The sequence below is a fragment of the Somniosus microcephalus genome, chromosome 5, assembly GCF_052327205.1.
Source record: "Somniosus microcephalus isolate GS21.2 chromosome 5, FLI_Smic_1.0, whole genome shotgun sequence".
NCBI classification, from domain to species: Eukaryota; Metazoa; Chordata; class Chondrichthyes; order Squaliformes; family Somniosidae; genus Somniosus; species Somniosus microcephalus.
Genome location: NC_140991.1, coordinates 72,578,420 through 72,596,994, shown reverse-complemented (window position 1 = coordinate 72,596,994; position 18,575 = coordinate 72,578,420). Strand labels below are relative to the sequence as shown.

General features: G+C 41.5%; 1 protein-coding gene across 4 annotated transcripts in view; it reads left to right on the top strand.

Moving 5' to 3' along the window:
• The first annotated feature begins 808 nt into the window (after positions 1 to 808).
• Positions 809 to 18,575, top strand: part of LOC147117115 (dnaJ homolog subfamily C member 1-like) — a 49,211-nt gene continuing 31,444 nt past the window's right edge. The window contains exons 1-2 of one of the 4 annotated variants that reach the window (XM_085987790.1): positions 809 to 1,006; positions 9,703 to 9,800. In XM_085987790.1, coding sequence (XP_085843916.1) covers positions 914 to 1,006; positions 9,703 to 9,800 — 191 coding nt within the window. In that variant the 5' untranslated portion in view covers positions 809 to 913. Of the gene's footprint in view, positions 1,007 to 2,169; positions 2,342 to 9,702; positions 9,801 to 18,575 lie in introns of those variants that run through there. The other 3 variants (XM_085987793.1, XM_085987791.1, XM_085987792.1) reach the window with 3 other exon arrangements.

Here is an 18,575-nt window from a genome sequence, read left to right as displayed (position 1 = left end):
ATCTGGCTTTCACTTTTGTGTATCAGATTTAAAAACAAAAGCAACTTTTTAGGGTGTCTCTCCTAGCATCCTGGACAAAAGGATGGGTAGGTAGGTGACTTGTCCCAAGATATCGACTAATGCTGCTCTTCATCCAGCCACTAAGAGGTGCATGGGCATGGCCAAGGGTGTTACACTTATTTTAACAATAGTCGTCCTCATGAACCAGGCACCTCACATGAAGGGCAAGTACAGATGCATAGTTTACCATTCGGTGGAGCAGCACATTCACCACCATGCTGCTGTTTAAGTTAAAAGTATTCCATATTTTACTTGTACTACAGTACATACAGAAACCAGAGGCGTCTCCATTTTGTTTCTCCTTTTGACATAATGCTTGTAACCTTGTCTCCTGAGAGTTATGGGGTTTCCTTCACTTGTGGAATAAAATGGGGATTCCACTGTTTCCTATTGTGTACGTTTTACTTGAAGTTGACATGATTTTCTTTTCATAAATGGCAACTGACAAAAAGCACCTTAAACGTAGCCATTAACGTGCATAAAAATAATATATTGGTGCAACAAAAACTGTTTATGCCACAGTGCAACTAGTTGTTGGATCAAAGGCAACCTGCCGAGCAATTTCTTAAATGTATTAGTTTTTATTCTTGAATGAAATTTCTTTTCACAGACGTGTGTAGAGATCAACTTTTCAATTTATGGCAAAAACTTGTATTGTAAACAATTGTCAAATTAGGAAACAGGCATTCATGAAGGGAGGATAATTTTTTTTTAATGCATGATTCTCTGCAGCTGCCTTTCAGATATTTAGATTGTACTTTATCTTTCCCCTGTTTGCAGGTACGATGAGGTTTTGGAAAATGGCCTGCCAGATTGGCGACAGCCTGTTTTCTACTACAGGAGAGTGAGAAAGATGAGTAACGTGGAGCTTTCACTGCTGCTTTTCATTATTCTGACTGTGGGCCATTACGCTGTGGTTTGGTCAATTTACTTTGAGAAACAACTGGTAAGTTGATGTGGATACAGGACAGATCATGCTGTTTTAGAGGAAAAATATTACAGGAAATGTAGTGTCCGTGTGTAGATAAAGACACTGAAGACAGGAGTTGGTTCATAGGTATTTACTAAGCAAGTCTGGGGGGGGTTTCTAAAGGATATACACAATACACAGGCTTATATAGCCCAAGTGGCAATTACCGGCATTACGCACACCTGGGGCTCTTAAAGGCACATACACCATAATTGCTCTTAAAGGCACATACACCACAGGAAACACTCTCTTACCCAGCACCTAAATATTCGGAAATCTCTCTTAACCGGCAAAATTCAGGAGTAGGTTCAGGTAAGTTTTACTATATATTAGTGGCCGTGTACCGGGGTTCCTGGATCTGTGGCTGTGTAACCGGGATTCCTGCACCTGTGGCCGTGCAACAGGGACTCCTGGATATGTGGCTGTGTAACTGGGACTCCTGCACCTGTGGCCGTGTACGGGGCTCTCGTACCTTGGTAAGTATACCTCTCCATAATCCGGACTTTTTGATCAACCGGTACCATGCCGGTCCCGTCGGAAAGAAGAGTTTCCTGTATTTGACTTTTACAATATTAAATATTCTAAATACTAAATCTGCATTTGTAAACCATTACTCTACCAACCTTCATGGATAGTTTCCTGTTAAATATCCATACAACAGGTTTATATGTTTGTATTAATATACATTGCAGAATGTTGTTGCAGTGGATGAATAATCTTCTTTACAGATTTCCTTCTGGAATTGCACAATTTTTAGTCTGAATATGTGTGTGTTTTTCTATGTCACAGCCTGATCAATTGAATAGTTACAAACTGATCGAGGTGGGGCAAGAATTTATAAAATGGGGAAAGAAAACTATTCGGCTTAAAATAGTGATACTATAAAACGTGGTTCAGGAAAGGTACCAAGGATTTTCATATGACTCTGTGGTTAGTCATTCCACATGATGTATACTGACTCAGACCAAGAAGGTTCCAGACCTGTTCCCTAATCTGTGCTGGGTTAGCTGATCTCCACTGTGAAGTTGCTTTTGGGGGAAAATTGGCCAAGGTTCTACTTCTGGTTACTGTTCAGCAACCCCAGCTAGTAGTGTGTATGGATGTGGGTGAGAATAGGATCAAACTTGACTGTAAAGTTTCTTACCCCCTGGTGTAGCCTGAAGACAATAGTTATCCAGACTTGCACATGGTAACCTATGTAAGGCACTGGCAGAGTGCTGGCACCTTTTGATGTGCACCATACAGGAGTTGCTACTTATGAAGATGACAGAATCAAGGGTGAATTGCTGCTGTGATATTTTCAAGGGAAAGGTAAATTTATGTAATCTTTTATTTGGAGTTGAAAAGGTGTTCTGAAGATTATCATTTGCTAATACTATAGTTAATATTTAATCTTTTGTACTGGACTAATTCTGAATCTGAATTGTACAAAAATACTGTGTATAACTATCTCAAATTACTTGGCAGTGGGGTTTGTTCCAATGCCATGAAGATTTGGCTACAAGTAGCTTGTGATTTCCAGATTGTGCTGATGCATAGCTCCACTGTGCATCATTGCCACAACTTAAACAACATATTGCCAGTTAGTATGATTGACTCAAACTTAACAAATTCATTTGTGAATTCTAGGCAGGAATCAGAATCATCATAAATTCATATGTATAAACCAGAGTATTGGTTACTGAAAGTTAAAGGGCATTAGAATCCAGTGAATCATGCATGCTGACTTCTATGCACTATCAATTTTATGTGAAATCGCTTATCTCATTTTTTTGTGCTTTGTTTATTAGCCTGCTTTGTGAATTGATTTCAGAAATTTTACTACACAATATATAGGAACAGGAGTAGGCCATTTAGCCCCCTGAGCCTGATCCACCATTCAATGAGATCATGGCTATTCTGTAACCTAATTCCATATACAGGAAACTTTCGTTTAACCGGAGGTTAAATGTCTGGAAAGCTCTATCTACCAGCAAAATTCAGGAGCCGCTTCCTATAAGTTTTTTTTACTTCTCGTTGCTTTTTTTTTCCAGTCAGGCTCTGCAAGGTCTAGCTGAAGCTGTTGCTTAGCTACAGAGACGCTTTTAAGCTGCGGCCGACTGTTCTGAAGAAGCAACAGGGTTTGTTGATTCACACGGAGCTCAAAAGCTCCGTATGTTTTAACATTAGCACTGGTTTCTACGGCAGTTTTGATGGTACGGCACCAACTCGGTCCTGTCAGTGCCGGATACCAGAAAGTTTCCTGTACCTGCCTTTGCCCCATATCCCTTAATACCATTGGTTAACAAAAATCTATCAATCTCAGATTTACATAGAAACATAGAAGATAGGAGCAGGAGCAGGCCATTCGGCCCTTCGAGCCTGCTCCGCCATTCAATGAGATCATGGCTGATCATCCAAACTCAGTACCCTGTCCCTGCCTTCTCCCCATATCCCTTGATCCCTTTAGCCTTAAGAAATATATCCAACTCTTTCTTGAATATATGGCAGAGAATTCCACAGGTTCACCACTCTCTGGGTGAAGAAATTCCTCCTCATTTCAGTCCTAAATGGCTTACCCCTTATCCTTAGACTATGACCCCTGGTTCTGGACTCCCCGGCCATCAGAAACATCCTTCCTGCATCTAGTCTGTCCAGGCCTGACAGAATTTTATAGGTTTCGATGAGATCCCCTCTCAATTTTCTAAACTCCAGTGAGTATAAGCCCAATCGACACAATCTCTCCTCATACGTCATTCTTGCCATCCCAGGTATCAGCCTGGTGAATCTTCGCTGCACTCCTTCCATGGCAAGAACGTCCTTCCTCAGGTAAGGCGACCAAAACTGCACACAATACTCAAGGTACGGTCTCACCAAGGCCCTGTACAACTGTAGCAAGACATCCTTGATCCTGTACTCGAAACCTCTTGCTATGAAGGCCAACATACCATTTGCCTTCTTAACCGCCTGCTGCACCTGCATGCTTACCTTCAGCGACTGGTGCACAAGAACACCCAGGTCTCTCTGCACTTCCCCTTCTCCCAATCTATTGCCATTCAAATAATAATCTGCCTTCCTGTTTTTGCCACCAAAGTGGATAACCTCACATTTATCCACATTATAGTGCATTTGCCATGTTTCTGCCCAGTCACCCAACCTGTCCAAATCGTACTGGAGTTTCACGACATCCTCCTCACAGCATACCCTCCCACCCAGCTTTGTGTCGTCTGCAAATTTGGAGATATTACATCCAATTCCCTCGTCCAGATCATTACAATATATATTGTGAACAGCTGGGGTCCTAGGACCGATCCTTGTGGTACCCCACTAGTCACTGCCTGCCACTTGGAAAACGACCCGTTTATTCCAACTCTCTGCTTTCTGTCCGCCAACCAGTTCTCTATCCAAGTCAATACCTTGCCCCCAATCCCATGTGCCTTAATTTTGCACGCTAATCTCTTACGTGGGACCTTATCGAAAGCCTTCTGAAAGTCCAAATACACCACATCCACTGGTTCTCCCTTATCTATTTTACCAGTTACATTCTCAAAAAATTCCAGTAGATTAGTCGAGCATGATTTACCTTTTGTAAATCCATGTTGACTTTGTCCGATCCTGTCGCTGCTTTCCAATTTAAAATTGACAATTGACCTAGCATCAATTTCTGTTTGCGGAAGAGAGTTCCAAACTTCTACCACCCTTTGCGTGCAGAAGTGTTTCCTAACTTCACTTCTGAAAGGCTGGGATCTAATTTTTAGGGTCTGGTCCTAGACTCCCCAACCAGTGGAAATAGTTTTTCTCTCTCCTATCAGTTCCCCATAATATCTTGAAAACTTTGATCAAATCACCCCTTATTCTTCTAAATTCCAGGCAATACAACCCTACTTTGTGTAATCTCTCCTTGTAATTTAACCCTTGGAGTCCAGGTATCATTCTGGTAAATGTACGCTGCACTCCCTCCAAGGCCAATATATCCTTCCTAAGGTGTGGTGCCCAGAACAACACTCAGTACTCCAGGTGTGGTCTGACCAGGGTTTTGTATAGCTGCAGCATAACTTCTACCCCCTTGTATTCTAGTCCTCTAGATATGAAGGCCAGCATTCCATTAGCCTTTTTGATTATTTTCTGTACCTGTCCATGACATTTTAATGATCTATGTACATGGACCCCTAAGTCTCTTTGGACCGCCACTGTTTTTAAGCTTTTCACCATTTAGAAAGTACTCTGTTCTATCCTTTTCAGGTCCAAAGTGGATGACCTCACCTTTGCTTACATTGAAATCCATTTGCCACAGTTTTGCCCATTCGCTTAATCTATTAATATCGCTTTGTAATTTTATGCTTCCATCTACACTGCTCACAATGCTGCTTATCTTTGTGTCATCGGCAAACTTGGATATGTGGCTTTCTATCCCATCATCGAAGTAATTAATAAATACGGTGAATAGCTGAGGCCCCAACACAGATCCTTGCGGAACGCCACTAGTCATATCCTGCCAATTAGAGTACCTGCCCATTATCCCTACTCTCTGTCTCCTGCCGCTCCGCCATTTTCTTAACCAGGTCAATAATTTGCCTTCAATTCCATGAGCTTCAACTTTAGCTAACAGTCTCTTATGAGGGACTTTATCAAATGCTTCTGGAAGTCCATATAAATAACATCCATAGACATTCCCCTGTCCACTACTTTAGTCACCCCTTCAAAAAATTCAATCAGGTTCGTCGGGCATAACCTACCTTTTACAAATCCATGCTGGCTCTCATCAGCTGAAAATGTTCAAAGTGTTCAGTCACTATCCTTTAATTATAGACTCTAGTAATTTCCTGACAACAGATATTAAGCTAACTGGTCTATAATTCCCTTGTTTCACTCGCTCATCTTTCTTAAATAGCGGAGTGACATGCGCAATTTTCCAATCTAAAGGAACGGTTCCTGAATTGAGGGAACTTTGGAAGATTATTGTTTGGGCATCTGCAATGTTCTTGCCTATTTCCTTTAAAACCCTGGGATGGAAACCATCTCGTCCTGGGGATTTGTCACTCTTTAGTCCCATTATTTTCTTCATTACTGTTGGTTTGCTTACGTTAATTTTGGTGAGTCCCCGTCCCTGATTCAGTATTAGTTTCCGTGGGATGTCCAGCATGCTATCCTCTTCCTCTGCTGTAAATACTGATGCAAAGTAATTATTCAACATGTCCACCATGTCCTTATTTTCATTTACAATATCACCGTTAAGTTTTCAAGGGGCCCACATTGCTCCTGACCACCTTTTTCCTAATATAATTGTTAAAAAAAAATTGTTTTGTTTTTGATATCCCTTGCAAGTTTCTTTTCCTACTCCCTTTTTGTAGCACTTACTGTCTGCTTTGTCACCTTTTTGTAGCACTTACTGTCTGCTTTGTCACCTTTTTGTTATTCTTTGTATCTCTCCCAGTCGCCAGGATCTGTGCTAGTTTTTGCATTTTTGTATGCTTTTTCTTTGTTTTATGTTGTCCCTTACCTCTTTACTCGTCCATGGCCTTTTTTGGCAAGTAGATCTCTTGCCCCTCTGGTATAAACTGGTTCTGTATCTCAAATTCTTTTTTGAACAACTCCCACTGATCATCTGTTGTTTTACAGATTTGCAGTTTACTGTGGACAGTCTCTGTCTCATCGCATTGATGTCAGCCTCGCCTAAATCTTGAATCTTAGTATCTGTTTCGTGTTTCTCCCTTTCAAACACTATGTTGAACTTGATCATATTATGATTGCTATTAGACAAATGTTCACGTGCCGTTGGCTGTTAACTAAATCTGGCTCATTACTCATTAGTAAAGGATAGTTAAACAAAAGCTATGTTTGTCCCTACTCCCTTAAGAGTAGAAAGATATTGGGCTAGATTTTCAGTATAGACAGTTTTGGGGCGCTAACCTTAGCGCCCGCCCGAAGTTAGCGCCCGCCCCAAAGTAGCGCCCCGTTGCCGGAAATTCAGTGGCTTCGCCCTAAGAGGTTGGTGGAGCGCTAAAAGAGGCGTTCCACTACTATCTTTAGGCGCTAAGCCGGCGGTGCAGAGCGCAGCGCCCGAGCTCGGGCGCAGCGCACAGCAGACACTCTGGTGCCAGTGAGCTCTTAAAGGGGAAGGGTGCATGTGTTTTTTGAAGAAGTGGTGGTGGTGGTGGTGGTGGTAAACATAAATACACCGTTCACAACAACACACTGGATCCTTCCACACAACACATGCAGACTGCCGTTTATAGTGCAGGAGGAGTGCCCTTTAATTTGCGCTCCCCAGGGTGTGTTGCGTTCCATTTTACAAACGCTCTGGACGCCAGCCGCAGAATGGGGCGGTCCGACTGAAGTTTGGATTCGGGGCGGCCAAAGGGCGTTGCACGAGGATGTGACGTCATTTTCTGCGCGCGCATCCGGGCGGCCGCTAAACTTTGCGCCGGCGCTAACGGGCAACTTAATTTGGGGCGGGGCGCAAACTGCGCTGCGCCCGGGCGCTACACGAATAGCGCCCGAAAATCACTTCTCTTAAGGCGCTAACTGCTGGCGCAAGCAACTGAAAATCTAGCCCATTAAATTTAAAGACTACAGTTTAAATATACCTTTTTTATTGTTCCATTTGGCTTGGGAGTCTTGCATCATCAGGATGGCTGTATCTGTTCCCCAGTTCCCACCTTCAATGAAATTCTAAAAATACTGCCTGCTGCAAGTTGTAATAAAATCTTATTGTGAAACCGTGTTCTTGTCAGCATTCTATATTGCCATATCACTGCAAGCTGTTTTGGAGTGCTGTATTTTGGGAATCTTTCAATCTGACATGAGATGGGAGAAACCCAATTTCTAAATTGTGAAAGAAAATAATTTTGAAATGTTTTATTGATCATTATTCTTGCCAATGTCTGCAACTTTGACTAAAATTTTCAGTTCCCTAGGCTTGGCTGGTTGCTTAAGCACTGTTGCACTGAAATAAATACAAATAAAATAATAAAAACACACAGGTTGGGAGTTGTTTTATTGCAGCAATTAACTGAAGCTAGCAAAATAAACACCTGAACACAATTTTAAGTAAAAATTAAATTTTAAACACTTCAATTTTGCTTGTCCTGTCCGTTCTCCAATTCTTTGATTTTTAATATTTTTACTGCAATTAAAGTTTGTTCCTATCTATTCTAGCGATTTTTTAAATTTATTTTAAAAATAACTTCAGAAACATTTTTGCTTTCTGGTTTCCTTCTAACTCCTACTAGTAATATTGAATGTAGCAGGAAGTACCAAAAATTTAGGTTTTCATTGATTGCGAACTAGCTTTGGATGCTAGTCCAAAGCCCAAACATTGAGATCTATTTAGTTAATGTAAAAAAATGTGTCAGAAGAGGAAACTATTCTGTTGATTTGAGTGTCCACCCCAGTAGCTCCTGGAGCCTGACTGCACCTATCCAATACACTAAGGGTAAAAATATTTGTTGCTCTAAATGTGTAATTTTTAACATTTCTATATGAAAGCAGTGATTCTTTTGAGATCAGAATAATTACATATTGTGTTTCTGCAAAGTGTTCCTGCTTCACAGTGGCCCAAAGTATGCAATGTAACTGCAGGTTGACTGAGTTGCAGGACAGCAGCTCTTTACTAACGTTAAGAATTTCATTGATATATAGACTGATGAGTAGAACACTACCTTTCCCACAATTTTAAAGTAGTGCAAATATGCTTGGTGCTGCCACTGGAAAACCACTCTTAAAAACATACCTGAGTAAAGCAGTGTAGCTACACAAATAAATAGAGCCCGCTTTTGGATGACAACCTTTAACTTCTCACTATTACATTTATTTCTCATAATTTGAAATACCAAACCATTGGACTAACACTACATCTATTTTCCAAATCTATGAGCAGGAAATTTTAATGTAATACGATTAATAGGAGACCATTCTTTTTTGAGATAATTGCTCAGTTGTATTTGGAAAGCCATCTTCCTCTATATAGCATTTGGAACCCAAATGAAGACAAATCTGTTGGTGTTCTAAAGATTGTCTAATGGCATTGGAACATTACACATGCAGAGTAACTTAATAATTTGTGTAGTAGTATTTAGCATCGGTTGGTTCATGAATGTAGATCTAACTTTGATTCAATTAGTAACAGAACGGTTTCAATTAAGCTGTTTTTAATTGCGGTAACTATTCTTGATGCTTGCTCTTGGATCAATTTTAACTGAAAGATTTTGAATAGACAGCCAAAGTGCACCCCCTGGAGTATTTATCTCTGTCATTCCATGGATTTTTATTCTCATCTTGCATAGAATAGATATTAATCACTTACCCAGCTGCAAAATTACAGTTTTTTACAGACCCCTGCAAATGTGATTTAGCCTTTGTCTACTGTTTGTTAACGTTGTGCTAAATTTGGTGACTCCTGAAGCTGAGTAGTGGGGGGAAATAGAGAGTTGAATGGCTTCAACTTCTAGAAAAGACATTGATTGCTATGGAAATGCACATGACTGACAGAGCTGGTCTTTAGTCATTTATATTTGTGAAGCTGAATTTGATACTATGGCAACAGATGATATTGTTAGATGATTTTGTTCAATGCGAAACCTCATGAGTTTGCATAGAAGCAGCTGACATTTGTTATTCAGATACTTGTAGCAGCAGCTTACACAAAAATCATTTTGGCAGTCACCTGTAACCTCATTTCTCTTTCCTTTCAGGATGACCTTCTTAGCAGAAAGAAGAGAGAGAAAAAGAAGAAAGCAAGTGGTAAAACTATGGATGAAGGGAAAGCTGGTGTTCCTGAGAAAAATGAGAGGTATCATTACAAAATACTTGATAGTTTGGTTGTAAAATTTCTTGAATGCTCTTTACCATTAACTATTAAATGAGTTAACCATTATGACAATATTAGTTGTTTATAACTGAAAAGGCAAACTCATATTAAAAATAAATACGTACATATTTTTAAAATTGTGTTTTGCAGTTTTATGTTCATTTCAGGTGTTATGTCATTTCAGGAGCTGGGGTTGTGTTTGTTTCATGATGAAGGTATAGTTAGTGATCTTGATAAATTAGTATGGGGACTGACAAAAATCCTTCTGGATAGTGTCACTTTTTGCCTAATCCTTTTTTGCTGCTGTGACCTTTCCTTGTCTCTTTACTCCCCACATTGCTGGGCCTCCTCAGCTTCCACATCAGATGTTCGCTGTTTCCATATATCATGTCTACTGTCTTCTAGTTCATGACCTACTGATCCTTCTTGCAAGCCTACCTGGTTGTTTTCTGGAAGAGTTCTTTTTGGCTAGTCAGTAAAAATTAGAACAGTTTGAACCACTTAACACTACAAATCCATGTATGGAAACACTCTTTCTCTCTCTTTTTCCCCCCCCCCCCCCAAAACGAATAAACTCCCTGCTAATCTTAGTGGCCTAACCTGATGTTAACTAGCAAAAGATTCCAAGAGCTGTAAAACTTTCAAGCAGGCAATAAATGAAGAAATGAGTAAAGAATGTGAGTACCAAAGTAAATGGATATAAAAAAGATCTTGGTGTAAAAGTAGAATGTTTGTTTATTTTACAAAACTAGAAGTATGTATGTTAAGTAATAACAAAGCACAACACCGAGTACTGTTCGCACTACCGTTCTCCTTCCCGTTCCATGATCTATTAACCTAGTTTTTTTGCTGACCGTGTTAATCCATTATTTTAAGGATTATCGCTGGCAGTAAAAGTTACGCCAATTAGAAAATCCAGACCAATACTTCACTTCAACCTGCGAATACTCAGAAACTATGGTAATTTATAACTAAAATATAAATAGTTATAAATAAATATATTAGGTTAGAATTACTGCTAATGTTAGCAGATGAATGCTTATGGTGTTCATATAACATTCCTCGTGGCTATTTTAACAGGCAACAATGAGTTAAAAGTAGCAGACTAAGGAATGCCAGAGGCACATATTAAATGTTTACTGCTAATATCACTTACAGTAGTTTTCAGCCTCATATGTTTTTATTTTTAAAAAAAATAATGTTGCACTGTCAAGTTGCTCGTCCATTGTGCAATTCTGATGCTTTTAAATCTGTGTTTTAGTCCTGGAGTTGGATAATTACAAAACATTATTGGGATGATTAGCTCCAGGATTTGTGCCTGCATTCCTTGAATAACAAGTTAGTGATCACTGCAATGTTACAGGAAAGTGATGAGCAAAAACTAGCCACTTCTACGCCTGGAGGGAATGAAAATCGATGAGTTGCCCCAGGCTTGTTTTTGGTACTTCCTAATGGGTGGTTAGAGCAGCAGTGGCACAGGCCTGGGAAGCGATTGACGGCCTATTCTCTTGCCTGCAGATGGCACATTGTGCAAAAATACAGGGGCAGATTTTGCGGTCGGCTGCGTACCTATGGAGTACGCTGCTGACATCCGAATAGAACACGAACTTACCTGATGGGGACCCTCCTTCGAAAACTTGCTCTCTGACACTGCGTACTCGAGGGCAGCGTAATGGCCCAGGGTGCAGCATATGCGGAAGCGTACCTGGGATCATGTGGGCCTGGTACTCCAATCAGTGGAAGCGTCGAGTTTCCTCTTGACAGATACGTGGGCACCAGCATCAGGCTTTTACAGTTAATTGTTCAATGGGATACTGATACACGGGGGAATAAAGTTACAGAATAAGGTGACAGAGGAAAAAGGAGGGTGCTTTTACATATAATGGTGGGGGGGAGGGGGGAATGCAAATTGATATTGGATTTATTTTTATTAAGTAAGCTGTATTACAGTAAATTGTACCGTATTTATTCAAGATATCATTATATTCCTGTCTAAAATGAAAAAAGCCCTTGATAAATTTAAAAAAAATACACTCCTTAAAGCATTGTAGCTATTGCTGAACCACGTCTAAAGGGGATTTACAGCCGTACAATATCCTTTCACAGTGAAACAGGCTACTGCGCCTGCTTTCACTGCCTAACAATTATGGATAAAAATGTTATGGTTAGTCGGTGGGCAATTAGCCCAACTCTGCGCCAGCAATGAGTATTTCCCCGTCGGTGCGGATCATCTGTCAAGTTTGGGATTTAGTGCAGTCAATTTCAAAGGTGGTATGACGGCGTGTACTCAGACTACGTCGTCATACCCACTGCAAAATCTGCCCCGCACAAATTGAAGAAAATAATAGCCTGGATATTGCAGTGGTAATGATGGTGAAACTGTCAGCATTTTGCTGTCATTACTCCTCTGAAACTGACAGCAACTTCTGGAGCTGGTGCATGCACAGATAAATGCGGAAATGATTCTGTGTTTCTCCATAGGGTGAGCTGTTGAACTCCCCGGAGCTGGCAATCTTTGAGAAATCACTGACTGAGGAGAACTTGAACTTTTACCCTGTAATATCCCTCTTTTTAAAAAAAAAAAAAAATTAAAAAAAACCTGAAAAAGTTGAGCCGTGTTGAATGATGTGTAACTGGGTTTTTAATAGCGTACTGATTTATAATTAATGCTGAGCAACCGTTCTGGCCCTGAAAACCTAATTTTATATTTGTGGAATGTCCAATTAAAAAAATTCCTTGGTTTTTAAAATCATTTTTGAATTTTTAAAAAAAATTTTATTTAAGTTTTTGCTATTTCAGCTTCTACCGTAATCCCATGTGTATGTCCCAATCTTTATTTCGCCCCCTAAAATGATTGATTAAGTGAAGGAAAATCTGTATTTTACTTCCTGGTTTGTTGTCTGAAAATTCATCAATATGATTGGCTGCTTAGCTAACTTGATGGCATCACTATTGTTGGACGCTGGAGATCCCTTAGACTTAAAGCCAGCATGAAATTAATGTCTGGAGAGCTGAAATTCATGCCACAGAGATCACTAGGTCTTTGTGGGCAGCTTTCTTCGAGGTCAGCGGCGAGCGCCGTCGTTTCGCTACTGACCACAAATTCCGTGCCATTAAATGCTTGCCAAAAAAATAGAACAGCTGTACTTGAAATCAATACTGGCTGAGCATGAAATTATCTTTGCACGACAAACTGAGATAGAATACTGTAGTGTCTTGAGCCTTTTTTGTGTCTAAAATGATTGCTAGGTTCAGTGATATAAAATACTTTTAATAAATAGTCGCAGTGACACAAAATAAGGATGATGCAGTGATACGTAATGACCAAAGTGATTGGTTGCTGTTGATGCCTGGGCCTGGGTTAGTGAGAAGTCTCTGCCCTAGATAGCCTGGCTTATCCTAGTAGTCAGCGTGTCGCTTGCATAAGAAGTTCATTCTTCAGTTTGTTTGGAATTGAAAATCCAAAACTGATTTGCTGTAGAAGTATGGTGCTCCCTGCTGCCCCTTAGTGCAAGCAAACCCAGCCCCCTTAAAATGCACCCATATGCATCCAGAATACTTGCATAACAACATCAACAGCTTTTATTTATATAGTGGCGTTAATGTAGAAAAACATCCTGAGGCGCTTCAAAAGTAAATATGGACACTGAGTCAAAATAGGAAATAATAGGAGAGGTAACCAATAGCTTGATGAGAGGCAGTTTTAAGGAGGCTGTTAAAGGAGGAGATTGAGGTTGAAATGGATTTAGGGCGGGAATTCCAGATCATGGGGTCTAGGTGGCTAAAGACACGGTTGCCAATGGTGGGGCAAAGAGATGGAGGGACGGATGCACAGGAGGCCACAGCTACAGGAAGAGAGTGTTTGGGGGATTCCATATCAACAGGAGTGGGCAATTCAGCCCTTGTTCCATCATTCCGTTAGATCATGGCTGATCTGTACCTCAACTTAATTTTGCCACCTTTGCTCCATATCCCGTATACCCTTATTTAACAGAAATCTATTGATCGGTCTTGAAAATTTCAATTCATCAGCATCCATAGGCTTTTGGGAATGTGAGTTCCAAATTTCCACCACCCTTTGTGTGGAAAAGTGCTTCCTAATTTCACTCCTGTTAGACCTAGCTTTAATTTTAAGAATATGCTCCCTAGTTCTGGCTTCCCCCACCAGTATCTACTCTATCTAATCCCTTTTATTTTAAACATCTCAATTGGATCACCCCGCAACCTTCAAAACTCAAGGGAATACAAATTGAGTTTATACAACCTGTCTGTATAATTTACTCCTTTTAAGCGCTGATATCATTCTGGTGAATCTGCACTGTATCCCCTCGAAGGCCAATATATCCTTCCTGAGTTTTGGTGCCCAACACTGAACACAGTATGCCAGATGGATCTGACCAAGATTTTGGACAACTGAAGTATCACTTCCTCAATTTTTACATTGCAATTCCCTTGAGATAAAGGGCAACATTCTATTAGCCCTTTTGTACCTGTGTACTGGCTTTTAGTGATTTGTGTACAAGGGCACCTAAATTCCATTGCTGCTCCACAGTTCCTAAACTTGCACCATTAATAAATATTATGATTGGTCTTTCTCAGATCCGAAGTGTATGACCTCACAATCCCCCACATCTAACTGATCTGCCACAGTTTTGTCCATTCAGTCTGTCTATGTCCCTTTGTAACTTTCTGCTCCTATCCCCACAACTTACTATGTTGTAGAGCTGGAGGAGGTTACAGAGATAGGGAGGGGTGAGGCCATGCAGGCATTTAAAACACTAGGGGGGAGAAATTGGGCGCCTTAGTGCCTCCCATTATTGTCTCTGGGGGGTGATAACGGGGCGCTAAGTACTTACTAACCGGGCACGGCGAGAAGATCGACTCCCGCGATATTCGGCGGGAGGTTTGCGGTATGGCATTGCGCCCTGATCTCCTTCGCCCGGAGATCGTGATGTCATCGCTGTACGTAGCGCCCCGGACCTGAACTTCGGTTCTGCCCCCTGCAGCATCGCCGGGTGAAAACACCGACAGCTGCAGGAGGCGTTCATCAGGAGGCCGGGTGCTTCGGGGGTAATACTTAAAGGTGAGGTGGCCGAGGTAAGTAAAAAAAAATTGTGAAATGCTCTTTGTGTTTTTATCATTTATCTTCGCCAGCGATTGATCAGCATTGCACTGCTGCAGTGCATCGGGCCGGATCGCGGCTGCTGTCGGGGACCAGGTAAGTCTTTTCCTTGCAGTGAGGGCCCTTCCCTTTAAGGGAAGGAATGAGCCTTCCAACACCGCAGCACTGCATGGCCCATTGTGCAGCGCTGCACACCTACCGCCCCGCCTGTTGCACTCCAGGAAGGATTTAGCGCTTCACTTCCTTCCTGGAGCGCAAACCCCAAATTTTTTAAAAGTTGAAAAACATTAGTGCCTACCGCTAATTTTTTCAACTTTTAAAAGTTAGCGTTACCGAATTTCTCCCCCTAGGATTTTAAATTTGAGGCCTTGCGGGCCCGGGAGCCAGTGTAAGTTTCTAACAGCAGGTGTGATGGATGAGTGGGACAGTGCAGAATAGGATACGGGCAGGATAATTTTGAATGGGCTTTAAGTTCAGAGTGTGGAGGATGGGAGGTCAGCCAGGAGTGCATTGGAATAGTCGAGTCTGCAGGTGACAAAAGCATGGATGAAGGTTTCAGCTGCAGATGGGATGAGGCAGAGATGGAGACAGGTGATGTTACGATGGTGGAAGTAGCTCGTCTTTGGGAGGAGAGGAAACTCAGCTTGGGGTCTAATAGGATGCCAAGGTTGCTAACAATCTGGTTCAACCTGCGACAGTGGGATGGAATCGGTGAAGATGGGACAGTTTGTGGCAAGGGCCAAAGATGATGGCTTTGGCCTTCTCGATTATTTAACTGGTGGAAATTGCAGTTCATTCAAGACTGGATATTGGATAAACCGTCTGACAACATAGAGGTGGTGGGCAGGTAGAACTGGGTGTCGTTAGTGTACATATGGAAGCTGACCAGGAAAGAAAGTTGTGTGGTCAACGGTTTAGTGGGAATGGGGTCAAGGGAGTAGTAGTGGGGTTCATGGACAAGTTGAGCTTGGAGATGTCATGAGAGGAGATGGGGGAAAAAAACTAGAGAAAGATACGGGATCTGCGCTAGGGCAGAGGGAGTCTAGGGGGAGATTTGGCTTGGTGGGCAAGGAGAAGAAGGGATGTGGCATAGACAACTAAATGATCTGTGTCAAGAAGACCATGAACCCCATCTCAGTCCACTCTTTGCAGACATTTCACCCCTTCTCTGAGTACCCAGGCATGATCTCAATACCCCACTCCCCATCTTGTGACTAATTCCATACCACAGCCCTCACCCAGCAACGAGTGCTGCCAGAACAAAGCCATCCCCAAAGACATTCCAGATTTGAATCCTACAGATTGTTCTGAGATCCCAGCACATTTCAATTCCCATGATTATTCCCAGGACTCACCTTGTGAGTAGTTCTACGTGATTTCCTTACCTCTTCCTTTGCCCCGCTTCTGCCTTGCACCCCTTCCTCCCTTTACTTCTGCCTTTCTTCCTCCCTCTTCCATTTCTCCTCCCCTTTCCTTTTCGGCTTGCGCTCTTCCGCTCGCTCGCTTTTGCCCGTCCACTCGCTGGTTTGCTTGAACTGATCAGGTTGCCGACATGTGTGACTGCCATAGAGATGGACAGTGTGTTTAGTCAAGGTAATCGGAGAACCTGATGGACAGCTTGCATGGGCAGAGGTTGTAAAATTGATGGCAAGTGGCTCACTAATCAAACTACATGGTACCTCATTCTTAAGTTGTTTTGCTATTTTTCCTGCTACATCCCAACAGTTTTGTCCACAATCCCAACCTGTAGGGTTAAGCTTTTGGTTTCAGTAGCTTCATATCCTGCTTTTTGGGATTTATACTGTCAAGTTTGTTTGATGAAATCTTAATTCTGAAATTTCCATTTTCTTAATTATTTTGCATGTGTTTCACAGTTTACGATTCAAATTTGTTTTGAGTATTCAAATGAGTGTTTATAAAGTTAAATCTGATACTTTATTCAATGTTTATTTTATTCCTTTATCAATTTTTCTATAGTAATTCCCATTAAAATTGGCAAAAATAGCAAGCATGAAGTATAAAGGCAGTATTTTCTGATGAGTGCTGTAACTAAACTTGGGTATTTTACGTCGTTTGATTTTATTTAAGCTAAAGGAATAGTTCAGTGGACAATTGAAAACGTATAGGAGTCTAGGTTGCGGCAGATCTTTATTTAAAAAAAAACAGTAGGGTCTGTGGTTTGTTCACTTAAGCTGAACTTTGAGAGCTTTTTGTTCTCTGTTCCCCAATGTTATATTTTTATTCGTTTTCCATTGTTCAGGTTCTTCACACCTGGAAAGGGTGAAGAGCAAGTACCCTATTCTAACCAGTTTTGCTTTATCACTCATCCCTGCGAGTGTGCAAGATTTGCCTTGTAACTTTTTTATTTTTCACTTCAATTTCGATCTAGCTGAGGTTGGGATTAATAGGGCATCGTGGAGTTGAATTCTTACCTACCTATTTGCATTGCATCCCAGTGCTGCGATTCCATAGGCACGCCTCCAAGTAGTCACATCATAGTCACTTGAATGTGCTGTGACAAAGTTGAGTTATATACATAGAAACATAAAAACATAGAAGATAGGAGTAGGCCATTCGGCCCCACGAGCCTGCTCTGCCATTTAATGAGATCATGGCTGATCATCCAAATTCAGTACCCTGTTCCTGCTTTCTCCCATTAGCCTTCAGAAATATATCTAACACCTTGAATATATTTAATGAATTGGCCTCAACTGCCTTCTGTGGTAGAGAATTCCACAAGTTCACCACTCTCTGGGTTAACAAATTCTTCCTCATCTCTGTCCTAAATGGCTAACCCCTTATCTTTAAACTGTGACTCTTGGTTCTGGACTCCCCTGCCATCGGGAACATCCTTCCTGCATCTAGTCTGTCTAGTCCTGTTAGAATTTTCTAAGTTTCAATGAGATCCCCTCTCATTATTCTAAACTCCAGCGAATATAAGCCCAATCGACCCAATCTCTCCTCCTACGTCATTCTTGCTATCCCAGGTATCCGTCTGATGAATCTTCGCTGCCCTCCCTCCATGGCAAGAACATCATTCCTCAGATAAGGCGACCAAAACTGCACACAATACTCAAGGTGTGGTCTCACCAAGGCCCTGTACAACTGCAGCAAGACATCCTTGCTCCTGTACTCTAATCCTCTTGCTATGAAGGCCAGCATACCATTTGCCGCCTTAACTGCCTGCTGCACTTGCATGCTTACCTTCAGCGACTGGTGCACAAGGACACCCAGGTCTCGTTGCACTTCCCCTTCTCCCAATCTATTGCCGTTCAGATAATAATCTGCCTTCCTGTTTTTGCCATCAAAGTGGATAACCTCGCATTTATCCACATTATACTGCATCTGCCCAATCACCCAACCTGTCCAAATCATACTGGAGTTTCTCGGCATCCTCCTCACAGCACACACGCCCGCCCAGCTTTGTGTCATCTGCAAACTTGGAGGTATTGCATCTAGTTCCCTCGTCTAGATCATTAATACAGGAAACTTTTGTTTAACCGGAGGTTAAATGTCCGGAAAGCTCTATCTACCGGCAAAATTCAGGAGCCGTTTCCTATTAGTTTTTTTTACTTCTCGTTGCTTTTTTTTCCAGTCAGGCTCTGCAAGGTCTAGCTGAAGCTGTTGCTTAGCTA